Source organism: Aythya ferina (genome assembly GCF_964211825.1).
Source record: "Aythya ferina genome assembly, chromosome: 1".
Taxonomy (NCBI): domain Eukaryota; kingdom Metazoa; phylum Chordata; class Aves; order Anseriformes; family Anatidae; genus Aythya; species Aythya ferina.
The window spans coordinates 1,030,344-1,044,427 of NC_140296.1; the positions used below are offsets into that span (position 1 = coordinate 1,030,344).

The window sequence follows — 14,084 nt, forward strand, 5'->3', positions numbered from 1 at the left end:
GGGACACCGGCGCTGCTCCGCCGGTGGCGCGCGGGGACGGGGACGTGGGGGTGGCAGGGGTCAGGATCTCCCCTCACCGCTGCTCTTACAGATCAGGGGGCTGTGCACGGTGATGCTCAGCACCCTGCCTTGCTCTCCTCCTCGGGAAGGAGCCCCCTGTGCCACCGCTGTCTCAGGAAGGTGCTGGGGGTGCTGCCGGGGATGGTGCCGGGGGTCCCAGCCCCGCAGCTCCTGTCGGAGGTGTTGGTCTGAGCGCTGCCTCCCAGCCCTCTTCGTGGCCAGGATCAGAGTTCAGGGGTGTGGGAGCTCAGCCTCCTCCTGCCCAGAGCCACCAGGAACTGGGGTGCCGAGGGTGAGCCCTACTTCTGCTCCCCGCCCATGCCCTGCGCGGTGCTGAGCCCCCCGGGGCTTCCCGTGCCCGAAAATTGTCCCCGTGTGCTCGGTGCCGGCTCCTCTGCTGCCAACTTCGAGCTCTGCAGGTGGGAGAGGGGCAGAAGGATTTGGGATTGTGGTGCCGGGGGTGCTGAGTCCCTGAGGAACCAGCGGCTGGCCTGGGCATGGGGGCGAACTCGTGCCAGGTCTTGGGCACCAGCCACGGCTCGGGGTGGCACGGGGGTGGCACGGGGGTGGCACGGGGAGGGCACGGGGGTGGCACAGGGCAGCAACCTGCAGCCGAGCCCCTGGGCCATGAGATAAAACACCAGGGGCTCCGCGGGCACGGTGACAAGCTGGGGACAGCCACGGCCACCAGCAGGGACCTCGGTTCCTCTTGGCACCGCGCTTCCATGCCAAGGTTTTGCCTGGCGTTTCGGGAGCCGTGTGTCCATGTGTCCGTGTCCCCCTGTCCCCCTATCCGAGCTTTTTGGGTCTGTGCCACGCCGTCACCCAGCTCCTTGGGGCTCCTCAGCTGCCTGCCCGCCCTGCAGAGCCATTTAAGCATCTCCCCTGCACCCTATTAATTACCCCATCACTAAGCCCCGTGGCTGCTTTGGGGCCAGCACCACGCTGTGCCTGCTCCCCGCACCCCCAGCACCCGCTGCTGCGCCGTGCCCAGCTCTCCCAAGGAGGGTGACTCTAATTAGAACCCTCGGTGTGGCTCTAATTAGCGCTGGGACACCCACATTTCGGTGCCTGAGTTGGCACCGTGCCGCCCCCAGCTCCCCCCCAGCCCCATTTGGGCACCAAACCGACGGGGACGCGCGCGGTGCTGGAAGGAACGAGGGCCCCCCCCCCCCCAAAACCGCCCTGCGCTCACCCCGTCCCTCTCCATCCCCAGGTCCCGCCGCCGTGCCGAGCCCCGCCGGGCGGAGGAGATGCTCTGAGCGCCTCGGGACCCCCCCCCCCGTGCCATGGAGGAGGAAGGGGGATGGCTACCGGTAGCCGCCTGGCTGGCGGCCCTGCACCTGGAGCAGTACGCCGAGGCCTTCGAGCGCAGCGAGCTGCGCACCGTCTGGGACTGCCGGGCGCTGACGGACGAGGGGCTGACCCGCCTGGGGGTGCTGCTGCCCGGACACCGCAAGCGCATCCTCCTGGGCGTCCAAAAAGCCTTCGCCGAGGCCACTTTGCCCGAGCCCCCCCCGAGAAAACCGGTGCCCATGAAGCGCCACATTTTCCGCCCCGGGGCTGGCACCGCCGTGCCAACCGAGCCCCCCAGCTCCCCGCCGCTGCTGGAGCCCGAGGGGGCCGCGAGCGTCCCCCTGCTGCCCCCCCCCATCCCTCCCCGGGTGGGCTGCAAGCCCCCCGTTAAGTTCTCCCCCGTTGCCAGCACCCCCGAGCCGCCCCCCCCCTGCAGCCCGGCCCCCGAGCTGCCCCCTCTGCCAGCCCCCAAAGCCGAGAGCCCGGCGAGACCCCCGCTGCCGGCCAAGCGGCACCAGGTGGGGGGCAAATGCCAGTCCCTGAAGACCCCCCCGGCCCCCAGCCGCCCGCCCGCGTTGCCCCCCAGGGCCGGGTCCCAGTACGAGGCCAGCAGGTACGGGGCTGGGAACGGGGAGCGGTGGGTGCTGGGGGGGGGATGAGAATGGGGAGGGGGCGAGCTGTGGGGTTGCTATGAGGGGAGGGTCCAGCGCATCCCCTTGGGGGGCTCCCTACGTGCCGGCATCCCCCTGGGGGTCCCACAATTCCCATACATCCCCATGGGGGTCCCCATATGCCCAGCACACCTCCTTAGGGGTCCTGACACCCCCACATCCCCCTGGGGGGTCCCACAATTCCCATAAGTCCCCCTGGGGCTCCCCATACCCCCACCACACCCCCTTGGGGGTCCCGACACCCCCACACCCCCCTGGGGGTCCCACAAATCCCATACATCTCCCTGGGGGTCCCAACACCCCCAACACCCTCCCCCGGGGGTCCTACACCCCCAGCACACCCCCTTGGGGATCCCCCCACCCCCCCCATCCCCCTGGTGTCCCCCCAGCCCCATCTCACCCCCCCCCCCAGTCTCCCCACACCCCGTTCCTGCTCTTGTCCTGGTCACTGGTGCCCTCTAGTGTCACTGTGTCCCCATGGGGGGGGGGACACCCACTGGGACACCCCCAGCCCCATCCCAATCCCTGGGGGGGGGGGTGCCGAGGGACCCCCAAACCTCTCCGTGCGCCCTGCATCTCGCTCTTTGCTGCTGGTTTTTGGGGGGGCTGAAAGTTGGATTTTACTGTTTTATCGTCATTTTTGTTTTATTTTATTTTATTTATTTTATTTTATTTTATTTTATTTTTTTGCCCCAGTTGGGGCAGTTTGGGGCCAAAAATGCCCCGGGGGGGGGTTTGGGGGGGGGGATTTCCCTGCCCCTCGGTGCCGTGGGCACCCTGGGGCGCGGTGGCACCGGGGGGCACCTTGGGCACCCCGTGCACCCCGCCACCCCCTCCCCTCTCCCACCTTATCCTGGGGGTGCGTTCGCTCTCCCCCAGCCCTGGGGGGGGGCTGTAGGACCCCCCCCCCACCCCGGCACAGCCCCCGTGTTACGGTGTGGGCTCAGAGCTCGTCCTGCCCTGCAGACCGCAGGCAGCTGCTGTCCCCCCCCCTCCCCGTCACATGAAGGCGGCTGCGGTGTGGTGACAGCAGCGTGCACAGCCCTGGGGGGCTGGGGGGGGGGTGAGGATGTGTGTGTGCCCCCCCCCTTTTTTTGTGTGTCCCCCCCCCAAGCTGCAGCTGAGAGCGAAAGCGGCCCCGGTGCAGCCACAGAGCTGGTGCAGAGGGCTGGAAATTCCCCCCCCCAGGGGAATAATTCCCCCCCCCCAGGGCACATCCAGAGCTTGTGCACCCCAAAATCCTGCTTGTGGACGTGGGCACAGCGCTTGTAATGGGGTGGGGGGGATGTTGGCCGTGTGTGCGCCCCCCCCCCAGCGTCCCAATGCGCTCCTGTGGTTGGTGAGCCCCCCCCAAAAAGGCAGAGCCCCCCCTGGTGACCCCATTTCTCCAGCCCCAGGTGATAGCGCCCATCGTGTCCCTGTCCTCAGGAGGGGTGCATGGGGGGGGTCCCTGCCGAAATAATGCCATGGGGGGGACCTGGGGGGGGTCCCCGTGTGCTCAGAGCTGAACCGGGGCTCGCTGTGGTTTTGGGGGCTGTGGTGGTGGCAGGGCTGGGGGTGCCCCCCCCCGCACCAAGGTGTCCATGTGGCCAGGATGGGAAGGGCCCCCGGTGGCCCCAGGGGGGGTTTTAGGGCCCCAAGGCAGCAGGATGCCCCCAGGGGGTGTGGGGGGGGGGCTGTGGGGTGGGCACGCACCCAGCTGTGGGGTTTGGGCTCCCGAAGACCCCTGGGGCAAGGCCCTGGCTGTTCCCCCGCGGGTCCTGGAGCCCCGGGGACCTTCTCCAGAGCCGTATTTCTGTGCGCCCAGATGGCCCCAGAAAGCCAGCCCCCTGTCCCCACTCCCCAGTCTGTGTCCCCATCCCTTGTCCCCAACCCCACTCCACATCCCGTGTCCCCAGCCTGTGTCCCCATCCTCTATCCCCATCCCGTGTCCCCATCCCTTGTCCCCATGTGTGTCCCCAACCCCACTCCACATCCCCGTTCCCCATTCCCCATCCCATGTCCCCATCCTGTGTCCCCATCCCCTCTCCCCGTCCTTGTTCCGTTCCCAATCCTCTCTCCCCCTCCCACGTCCCCATCCCCACTCCCCATCCCTGTTCCCTGTCCCCTTCCCATGTCCCCATCCCCACTCCCCATTCCCATTCCCCATCCTGTGTCCCCATCCCCGTTCCCTGTTTCCTACCCCATATCCCCACCCTGCTCCCTATCCCAGTTCCCCATTCCTCATCCCGTGTCCCCATCCCCTCTCCCCATCCCCTCTCCCCATCCCATGTCCCCATCCCATGTCCCCAACCCCACTCCCCATCCTGTGTCCCCATCCCATGTCCCCATTCCCCATCCCATGTCCCCATCCTGCGTCCCCAACCCCACTCCCCAACCCTGCTCCCCATCCCATGTCCCCATTCCCCATCCCGTGTCCCCATCCCGTGTCCCCATCCCCTCTCTCCATCCCATGTCCCCATCCCGCGTCCCCATCCCAGTTCCCCATTCCCCATCCCGTGTCCCCCTCCCGTGCCCCCACCCCTCTCCCCATCCCCGCAGCCCCCACGGACCCATCCTCCCCGCGGGGAGGAAGCGAGGCCCTCGAGGCCCCTCGCGGGGCTGTGGGTTTGGGGCCGGCCGCGGCCGCCTTGGGGTGGCTCAGGAAGCTTTTTGTGCGCAGCGAGCGCCGAGCAGGAAGTGCTCGGGGGGCGGCCGAGCGGGCCCAGCTCCGCTCCCCGGCATCGCCTCGCCCCACGGCGCCGAAATCGGCCCCCCCCGGGACCCCCCCACCCCAACCCAGGTAGGGGCACGGCCACCGCCGCGCGTGGCGAAGCGCAGCCTCGGTGGCGGAGGGAGGGGGGGGGTTTTGCACAGGGGACGGAATCACGGAGCTTCCTCTTCTCCAAAAGTGGGAATTTCGCCTCCTTTTGCGCCTTTTCTGAGTTTTTCTGAGCCCACGGTTCCGCTCTGGCTCGAGGGATTGGGGTGAATTTGGGGCGGAGGAGGGAGGGTGGCTGTGCGCAGGGTGCCGCGGTGCCACCGGGCTTTGGGGTGGCCACGGCACAGTCGTGGCGCGGCGCCCTCGGGCACCCCGGTGCCAGGCAGGGGACACCATCCTCTCCTGACCCTTTTTGTGCGTCCTGACCCTTTTTGTGCCTTCTGACCCTTTTTGTGCCTTCTGACCCTTTTTGTGCGTCAGCACCGAGGTGGTCGGAGCCTGAGTGCGCACTGACACCCCCGGGGGGGATGTGGCAGCGTCGCCTCCTGCTTTTTGTTTTGCTTTCCTTGCAGGGTCAGTTCCTTTCCCTGCGCCCCGGGAGGTGGGGACATGTCCCCAGGGTGCCACGCTCCCCTCTCCCCGTGTCCCTTCCCCTCCGGGGCTGCCCGGGTGGCACCAGGAGGTGCTTGGGGCGCTGGGGAACTCCCTGCTGCAGGGTTTTGGAGGCATTTTGGAGGCAGTGAAGCTCCGAAAGCACCAGCAGCGAGTGGTGGAAGGGCGTTAAGTGTCACCGCCACGCTGGGGACCCTGAGCTGTGGGAACGGGTCCTGTGTGGGGACGGCTGGGCCTGGCCAGGCTCCGACCCACTGGGACAAACTGGTGGTGGCGTGTCTGGTGATGGAGAGGACGGGAACGGGGACAGGGACAGGGACAGGGACAGGGACAGGGACAGGGAGAGGGACACGTCCTCACCATGGCCTGGAGGCTCCAGGAAGGCTGGCAGGAGCTGTTTTGTGCCACCATGGGCACTGGGACACCTCCTGGCCCCGTGCTGCCCCCAAATTCCCCAGGACACCCATATCCGTGGGTCACCCTGTGCGCCCTGCTGCCCGTGCCCCGTGCGTGCCTTTACGCGTGGAAATCCTCCGCGCACGCAACGTGGGCGCACGCAGCAGGCAGGGAGCTGAGGGCAGGGAGGTGCTGGGTTCCCGTGGTGGCCGTGCTTGCTGCAGGGAGTGGCGTGGCAGCTGCAGCACCCTAACAGCACCCACGGCACGCACGCACCCGGCTCCTGGGGGCACGCTGCTGCCTGGTTCCTACAGAGGCCACACGCAGCAGGGTGTGGGTACGGTGACACCGGGTTCCCGTAGACGTGACGCACAGTAGGGTGTGAAAACCAGGTGCTTGGTTCCCATCGTGGATGTGCACAGCAGGATTTGGCCCCGTGCTGGGTGTCGGTGGGTGCCTGGCCCCCCTCCGGGTCCATTTGGCACTGGTGCGGACTGGGGGAGCTGGGGACAGCCCCAGCTGCAGCTCGTGCGGGTTTTGGGTGTGGGGACCCCGAGGTGATGGCTGCGGGGGGTGGACGGGGAGCGGGGTGTCAGAGACTTGCTCTGGGGTTTGCTGCGGACCCCCACGGCTCAGAATTTCGGGTCCCAGCCCCCGGTGCCCTCCCCTGCCCCACAACTGGGGCCCTGAGCTTGGTGAGCACAGGGGTCCCCAGGGGCGTGGGGACCCAAAGCAGCGGGGTGATGCTCCCCCCAAAATCCAGGGGGGCTTCTCCACGTTGGATCAACGCTTGCAGCGGGCTGGGTGATGCCTGTCCGTGCCGGGGGGGCTGTTTGTGCACGTCTGGGCGATGCCTCCCCACCTCGGGGTGGGGGTTCCCCCCCCAGCTGGGTGCTGCGCCCTCTCGCCATCGGGCAGCGACACCGGCGCACGGCTCCGTCCCCAGCAGCCACGGCTCCGGCAGGGGACAGCCCCTGCAGGGGGACATTTGGGTGTCCCCAGGATGGGTCTGGGGGGGACCTGCTGCCTCCTCGGACCCCCGTTGGGGCTGTCTCTGCTCGGCTGCCCGGCATTTTGGGGGTGCAGCCGCTCGCCCCGGCTCCCCCTCTTCCGGCAGCGCCGCCGTGGTCCCCGGCACTTCCTCCCGCAGGGCACGGCCGCTGTGGGGCCGTACCCACACCCTCCCCGACCGACCCCCACGGAAACGGCCCTGGGGGGGTGGCAGGGACACAGTGGGGGGCATTTTGCAAAAGTTACTTGTGGGCCAGACCCGGGGGGGGGCTGAGCTGTGGGGTCCCGGCGGGCTCCAGGTCTGCGGAGAGCGAGCGTTGCGCTGCGGTTTCCTCCGTGCTGCTGCTGCTGCCCTCCAGCCAGCTCTGAACCCCCCACCGTGCCCCCCCCGAGCCCTGCCAGGTCACCCCCAGCCCTCCTGGGTGCCACCGTCACCCCCAGAGCTGCTGGGTGCCACCATCACCCCTTGGTGCCACCGTCACCCCCAGCCCTCCTGCGCCCTGCTTGGGGACCTCGAAAGGAGCGAGCGGAGGGGCTGTGCTGGGGGGGCACCCATGGGGACAAGGGGACAGTCACCTCCTCGTCCCCAAGGGATGGAGGAGGGCAGGGAGAGGTGGCCGAGGAGGGGGCATTGCCCTGGGCTGTGCCCCCTGCCTGTGCTGGCACGGGGCAGCGCGCGCCCTTTGGAGGCGCTGGGGGTCCCGCTCCGCTCCCCGTGCGGGGCCGCGAGAGCTTCTGATGGTTTTTTTGGGGGGTTGGGGAGCCCCAGGGTGTCTGCAACTCTGGTGCGTTTGCAGCTTCTCCTCTGGGTGTTTTGGGGAACTGAAACGTTATCAGTGCCGCGAGGACGCTGCGGCTGCCCGCTGCTGGCCTCGTCCCGTGAGCCCCAGGGGGGGACTGCGCGGGCAGGACCGGGTGACAGCAGGAACGGTGTCCTCCCAAAGTGTCCTGAGGTGTCCTTGGCGAGGAGGCAGTGGTTGTCCTTGCCCGTCACGCTGTGAAACAACAAGAAATGGGACAGCCTGGGGGCTTTGGGGAGGCTTGGGGACCTCGGGGAGGCCTGGGGACCTCAGGGAGGCGTGGGGACCTTGGAGCAGCTTGGGGACCTCGGGGCCATCGGCTCGCTGCTGGCATTGGGGCTCACGACGCAGCCCACGGGGGGCCTGGAGGCCACTCAAGTGGCCCCCTTAAGCTGTGACAAACCCCCTGTCACCTCCCCGCCCCTGTGTCCCTGCACCCCTGGCGGTGCCGACGGTGGCACTGGGAGCTGCGGGAGGACTGGCCCCCGCTCCCCTAATGTATGGATGGTTGTGGCTGGTTCCCATGGCAATGCTGCTGAGAAATGAGGTCAGCCTGACCCGCAGCCTGGCAGCCGAGGGACAAATTTGCTCTGTGAGGCTCCGGGAAAGCTCCCGAGCACCCTCGGTGGCACGGGGAGGGCAGCTTGGGGACCCGGCGTGGCCGTCCCTGGGGTGCGCTGGGTGCTGGGAGCAGCCCGGGAGGTGCTGAGCTTTCTCCGTGTAACTGCTGGGATTTGGTGCTTGGGGTCTGGATCCTGCCCAGACGCCCCAAATCGGGGTTGCAGTGCAGGCAGGAGGTGCAGGGCTCATGGATGGGGACGGTGGCCCCAGTGCAGGGCTGGGAACATCTCCGGTGGCACCCATGGCTCAGCAGCACCCACCCTGGGCACCCGTCTATTTCCAGCACAGGCTGTCAGCTGCCCCCAAAACCTCTTCAGTGAGCGATTTGGAGTGGGGCTGGGAATAAAACAGCCCAAAAAACTGCCCCAGGGTCTGCGAGGCTGTGCCCTGGGGCTGTGGAGGGCTGGCATCACCGCTGCCAGAGCCCCCTGGGTGTGGAGCTGAGTTTTCCACCTCGCTGGCTGCGTTGCATGGGGCTTGGGCTGTGATTCTCTGTGGGATGGCAGCCCGATGAGATCCCCCTTTTGGCTTTACGCCGTGTTTGGTGCACGACTTTTGCACAAAAACCCATTCCTGGTCCCCTCTCCGAGCGCACCCCCCCGTGCCACCGGCGGAGCTCGGCGCCCCGTGGGGCTACGGGGCCGTGCCGAGCCTCCTCCCCGCTCGGCCCCACTCCGTCACTGTGGGGCCGCTCAATCAGGTCCCTCTTATTTTTACACCCAGCAGGAACTTCCCCTGATTTCCTGCCCCCCAGAAGCACGGCGCTGCGGAGGGCTTCATTGCATTTCTGCCCGCCCGCAGTGGCTGGGGAGGCAGGAAGCGAGCGGAGAGCGGCGGTGACGGGCGAGGGGCGGCCAAAATCGGCTTGTTTTGGGGCTGGGGGGGCCCCAGGCGGAGAGCTGGGGTGCTGCGAGCCTGGGACCTGTGCCCCTGGGTCCCCTGGGACCCAGCTCCAGGGGACAAAACACCTGATAGGGGACCGGGCTTCAAGGCTGGAGGCGGCCCCTGGTGTCCCCGAGGGCCCTGATAAGAAACCTGAGCTGCGAGGGAGGTTTGGGGCCGGGTGCCAGGAAATCCTTCCAGGCCTGAAAAGCGCCGCCATAGCCCGCGCAGGGTGAGGCCTCCGCCACGGGAAGGTTTTGGGGCTTGGGCTGGGGTCGGTGCTGTAAAAGGGGCTCCGGTTTTGGGGTGGAAACGGGTGCGGGAGGGTCCGTGGGATGCCCGCGGTGCCGTCCCGCAGCGCCTGCTCCTGTCTCTCCGCAGCGTTCCTGCCAAGGAGGAGGTCCCCGTCCCTGTCCCCGTCCCCGTCCCCGTCCCCGACAGGGAGCCCCCCGTCCCCCCGTCCCCTCCAGCCCTGCTGCCCCGTGCCAAGCCGCAGCCGGCCCCGCAGCCCCAGCCGCCCTCCGAGCCCTCCTGTCCCTTCGTGCCCGAGTTCGGTGAGTACCAGCGGGTCCCCGATCCTCCTCTGGGACCCCCGGCGTGGTGCGGGGTCCCTCTGGGGCATCACCTGGCAGCTGGGGCGATGAGCAAAGGGGCAGGGGAACAGAAAGGGGTTTTGGGGAGAGCCCTGGGACCCCCCGGGGCAGCTCCTGGATGGGGCGAAGCCACCCCCCGAGTGGTGCCCAGGGGTCGTGGCGGTGCCAGGAGCTGCCCAGCACCTTCTGCTCGCCCTTGCAGATGACTCTGACTACGAGGACCCCGCCTGGGAGGAGGAATTAGCCAGCCCCACGGGGCAGATGGCCGACAAGGTTGGTGTGGGTGCTGGAAGGGGCTGGGGCGGCGAGCAGGGGGCGTGCAGGGACACCCCGATGGTGGTGCTGGTCCTGGGTGGGTTTTTGGGCACGGCTTGGGGCCGGGGCGGAGGGGCAGGGTGCTCTGCGAGCCCACGGGGCTGCTGCTTCACCCAAGTGCAGCCTCCCCGCAGGCTGGCGTGCACGGAGTGCGTGCTAGTGGACGGCTGAAGCATCGCAGCCAACATTTATTGCCTGGATTTGGGATTTTTATCCACCACACGCTGAACTCGTGCGGGTCTGGGCTGATTTTGGGGGCTGCGGCACACTGAGCACTTGGAGCTGTCACCCTCCTTTTCCTGGCGATGTGCACTGCCTTCCCCTGGCCCCAACCGTGCCACCCGCTACCCCTGGTGTTGGGGGACATCCAGAACCATCCAGAAGCACCACGGCACCTCGCAGAGCCTCGGGCACTGCTGGAAGCTTCAAAAAGGGGGCGATGCAGGCGGTGCCGCTGCATTTTGCGCCCTCTTTCCCTGCCTCTCCGTGGGCATCCCTAGCTGGTGGCGGTGCTGCGAGCTGCGTGGGGTGCTCAGCACCCTGCTGGGTGCAGGGGGTGGCCGGAGGGGGCTGGAGCCCTCCCCAAGCGCCCTGGTGTGGATCAGGGAGGGCGCAGGGCTGCCGCTGTCACCCCCGTGTGTCCCCGCAGGAGGATGCCGAGGCCGTGACGGGTCGGCCGCGGTCCCTGCGCTTCAACAGCCTCTTCAGCGAGGACGAGCTCATCGAGGACGACTATGATGCTCCCCCGGCCAAGTAGGGGCTCCTCCTGCCGCTCCTCGTGTGCGTGTTCACGTCTGCCTGCCTGCGGCCGTGCGAGCGTGCGCGGGCAGGGGCCGTGCGCGGCGCCGTGCGGGCAGGAGCACGCGTGTGCGAGGCTGGGGGGGGTGCATGTGAGGGGCTGTGCGTGCACAGGGGGGCTGTAGATATTCGGGGGGGGGGCTGTAAACATTCGGGGAGGGCTCTATAAACATTTGGGGAGGGGGCTGTAAACATTTGGGGAGGGGGCACTCTCCTGCGAGCATGCGGCTGGGTGCGCGCGCTGCTGGTGATGCCCGAGATGCGTGCGCGCACGGGGGTGCGCACGGGGGTGCACGTGCACGCCTGCATCACTCCACACCCCAGGGTGCTGAGCGGTGCAGGGGGGGCCGTGCCCACCCCCTCACCATCTCATAACCCCCCGCCCCTGCTTGGCTCCCGCTCCCCAGCGCAGGCAGAGGCTGGAGCGACGACGGCCCCAGCCCCGGCACGCTCGGCGACGGCATGGAGCGCTCGGCCACCCCGCAGCTCTCCCCCACCATCCGAGCGGGGTGGCTGGACAAGAACCCGCCGCAGGGGTGAGTGAGATTTGGGGCGCAGCCCCTCTGCCCTCCCCGTGCCGTCCGTGTCGCCCCCTTGCTGTCTTTTTCCCCCTTGTGGTTCCTGCTCGCTGGGGGAGGCGTCGCGCTCTGGTGGAAAGGGGCGGCTGCGGCCACCTCCTGCCTCCTGGTTTAGGTTAAAAGTAGCTGGTTTTAGTGAAAGGCCCTTTTTCCGAGCGGGTGCGCTGAGCTGGCTGAGGAGGAGGAAGGAGGGAGCTCAGGGGAGGAAGGAGAAGCACGAGGGGAGGCTGGATGAGGGGAACGGGGCTGGGGAGCAGGATGTGGACCGCGGCTCTCCAAGCGCTGAGCCTCACACGTGGCCCCGCTGCCAACGCCCCCGCTGCCGTCCCAGCCTCGCTTTGCAGCTCCAGCTTCCCCCTGTCCAAGCACTGTGGGGTCGGGTTTTTGGGAAATGAGCACTGCTCGCTCCGGGGAAGCCCGGGGGTGGCAGCAGTCCCGGAAAGCTGCTGTCTGGGGAGAAGTGGTGGCTGCAGCCTGCCTCGCGCCACCGGCACGGCCACCCTGCCTTCCCCACAGGGCTCAGATTTTATTTTATTCACTGAGATCGCTGCAGGAGGCTTTTCTGGCAGTGCCCTTGCTGCGTCCACCTGTGGGTTATTGGGGGATAACACCCAGGGGCACACAGACCTCCATAAAAGTGGTTTGTGTGCCAACCCCTTACCGCGGGGCTCCGCGCCCCTGCGCTGCACCCGTGGCACCCAGGGGTGGCACGGGGAGGACTCTGAGGGAGCCCCAGGTCCCCGCCTGCACCTTAACACCAGCCACGAGGAAACCCCGAGGCCTAAATCCCCGGGGAGGAGGAACCTGGGGCTGGTTTTGGGGAAGTGAGAGCTGCGCAGAGCTCCCCGGGGAGCCGGGGGGGGAAGCTGCTCCCTGGGTGGGGAGCCGGAGCCTGGGGAAGGCAGTGGAAGGAAAACCAAAAGAAAAACAACCCGAATTTCCAACCCTGAGTGCCTAAAGCCAGCCGGGAGGGCCGAGGGGTTTCTGTGGGATGGGGATTGGGAACGGGAGGGCCGGTGGAAGAGCCCAGAGCCTCAAGAAGGATTTCCTCCTTCCGTAAAGGCCGAGCGCGGCGGGGTCACGTGTGGCGGTGCTGAAATCCTTTCCTGAACAAACAAGCGCTTAAGCAACGGCCCACGAAGCTGGGGGGGCACCAAGGGGGCTCCCGGGGCTTTGCCGGAGGCTTTTTGGGGGGTGCCAGGGGGCTCCGGGGTGGCCTGACCCCCTGCACCCCCACCCGGTGATGCTGATGCGCACCGAGGGCGCGAGGTGCCCGGGGGGGCCCTGCAAGGAATGGGGACGCCACCAACCCGGGGGGGCTCTGGCAGCGATTGCTAATTGGGGTCAGCATCTGACGAGGTGCTTTTAGGGGCAGCCCCCGCTCTCGGCTCCCTGCTTCCCTTGGTGCCCGCAGGAAAGCACAACCCCCCCCCCCCCCCCCCCGCTGCCACCAGGGTCGATGGCGAGGTGGCCCCGGGCTGTCGGCAACTGGGGCGTGAAGGCACAGGCGGAGAGGCCCCGGGTTCAAGGGCACATGGGGGGGATTTTGGGGGGGGCTGAGGGTGCTGCTGCAGCCGGGGGCTCGCCTCCTTTCTGCACCCAAACCCACGCAGGGGGCCGCGTTGTGTTGGGGTCCCCGTGCCCGACCTGTCCTGGCCCCCTTTGTGCTCCCATGTGGGTGCTCCCCAAGCCCCCCCGGGGTGCAGTTTGGGTGCCCCGTCCCCTCCAAGGCGCCCCTCCTGTCCCTCCCCAGCTCCTACATCTACCAGAAGCGCTGGGTGAAGCTGGACGCCGACTACCTCCGCTACTTCGACAGCGAGAAGGTGAGGGGGGAGGAGGGCTGAGGATGGGGGCTGGAGGTGTCGGGGGGCACCGAGCCCACCTCGCATCCCTCTGGGCGCCCTGGTGGCACGGAGGTGCCAGGGGACAACGTCCCCGGCGCACCACGGGAGCGAGGTGCCCCAAGCTCCATCCTGGGGTCGTTCCCAACCCATCTCCAAGGCGGTGATGGTGATGGTGACGGTGCATCTCTCCCCCCACCCCGTGTCCCCCCCCAGGACGCCTACTCCAAGCGCTTCATCCCCGTCTCCTCCATCTCCCGCGTCGCCAGCGTCGGGGACCAGAAATTCGAGGTGGTCACCACCAACCGCAACTTCGTTTTTAGGGCCGAGAGTGACGGTGAGCGGATGGGGGGACACCCCCGGGCAGCCAGCCCCGACCCCACTTCGGGGCTGCTCCCCTCCTCCTGGCAGCCCCCTGGCCCTTCGGATGAGCCCCCCCCCAAGCCCCAGCCCTGACCCCTCTGTGCTCCGACCCCGCAGCCGACCGCAACGAGTGGATGCAGACCCTGCAGCAGGTGGCGGAGGAGCGCAAGGGGAAAGCTCCGGAGAGGACCCCCGTGCCCCCGACCTCCCCCGACGCCACGGAGCCCGCGGATAAGAGTGGATTCCTGGAGCTGAGGGGCTTCAAGCACAAGCTCTTCGTGGCCGTGGCCGGGGACAAAGTTTTCCTCTACAAGAACTCGGAGGTGGGTGCAGGGGCTGGGGACCCTGGTGCGCTCTGCATGGGGACCCCCGCCCATCACCCATCGTTTTGGCAGCTGGGGTAGAGCAGCAATGAGCTGGGGCTCCCCAAAATGGGGAGGGGAGACCCCAAGGGTGGCAGACCCCAAGCTGCAGACCCCCTTAACGCGGTTTGGGGACCCCAGCAGCATCGCGCCCGCTTGGGTCGGTGGCGTCTCCATCCCAAAC

The 14,084-nt window shown here is 68.1% G+C and overlaps 1 protein-coding gene across 5 annotated transcripts in view; it reads left to right on the plus strand.

The window, feature by feature from the left end:
- Window positions 1-14,084, plus strand: part of ARAP1 (ArfGAP with RhoGAP domain, ankyrin repeat and PH domain 1) — a 37,447-nt gene that overhangs the window by 8,739 nt on the left and 14,624 nt on the right. For 4 of the 5 annotated variants that reach the window (XM_084494179.1, XM_084494175.1, XM_084494178.1 and 1 more), the window contains 8 exons: window positions 1,277-1,969; window positions 9,432-9,604; window positions 9,846-9,916; window positions 10,608-10,711; window positions 11,164-11,292; window positions 13,088-13,157; window positions 13,392-13,512; window positions 13,656-13,861. In XM_084494179.1, coding sequence (XP_084350305.1) covers window positions 1,350-1,969; window positions 9,432-9,604; window positions 9,846-9,916; window positions 10,608-10,711; window positions 11,164-11,292; window positions 13,088-13,157; window positions 13,392-13,512; window positions 13,656-13,861 — 1,494 coding nt within the window. In that variant the 5' untranslated portion in view covers window positions 1,277-1,349. Of the gene's footprint in view, window positions 1-347; window positions 480-1,276; window positions 1,970-9,431; window positions 9,605-9,845; window positions 9,917-10,607; window positions 10,712-11,163; window positions 11,293-13,087; window positions 13,158-13,391; window positions 13,513-13,655; window positions 13,862-14,084 lie in introns of those variants that run through there. The other variant, XM_084494176.1, reaches the window with a different exon arrangement.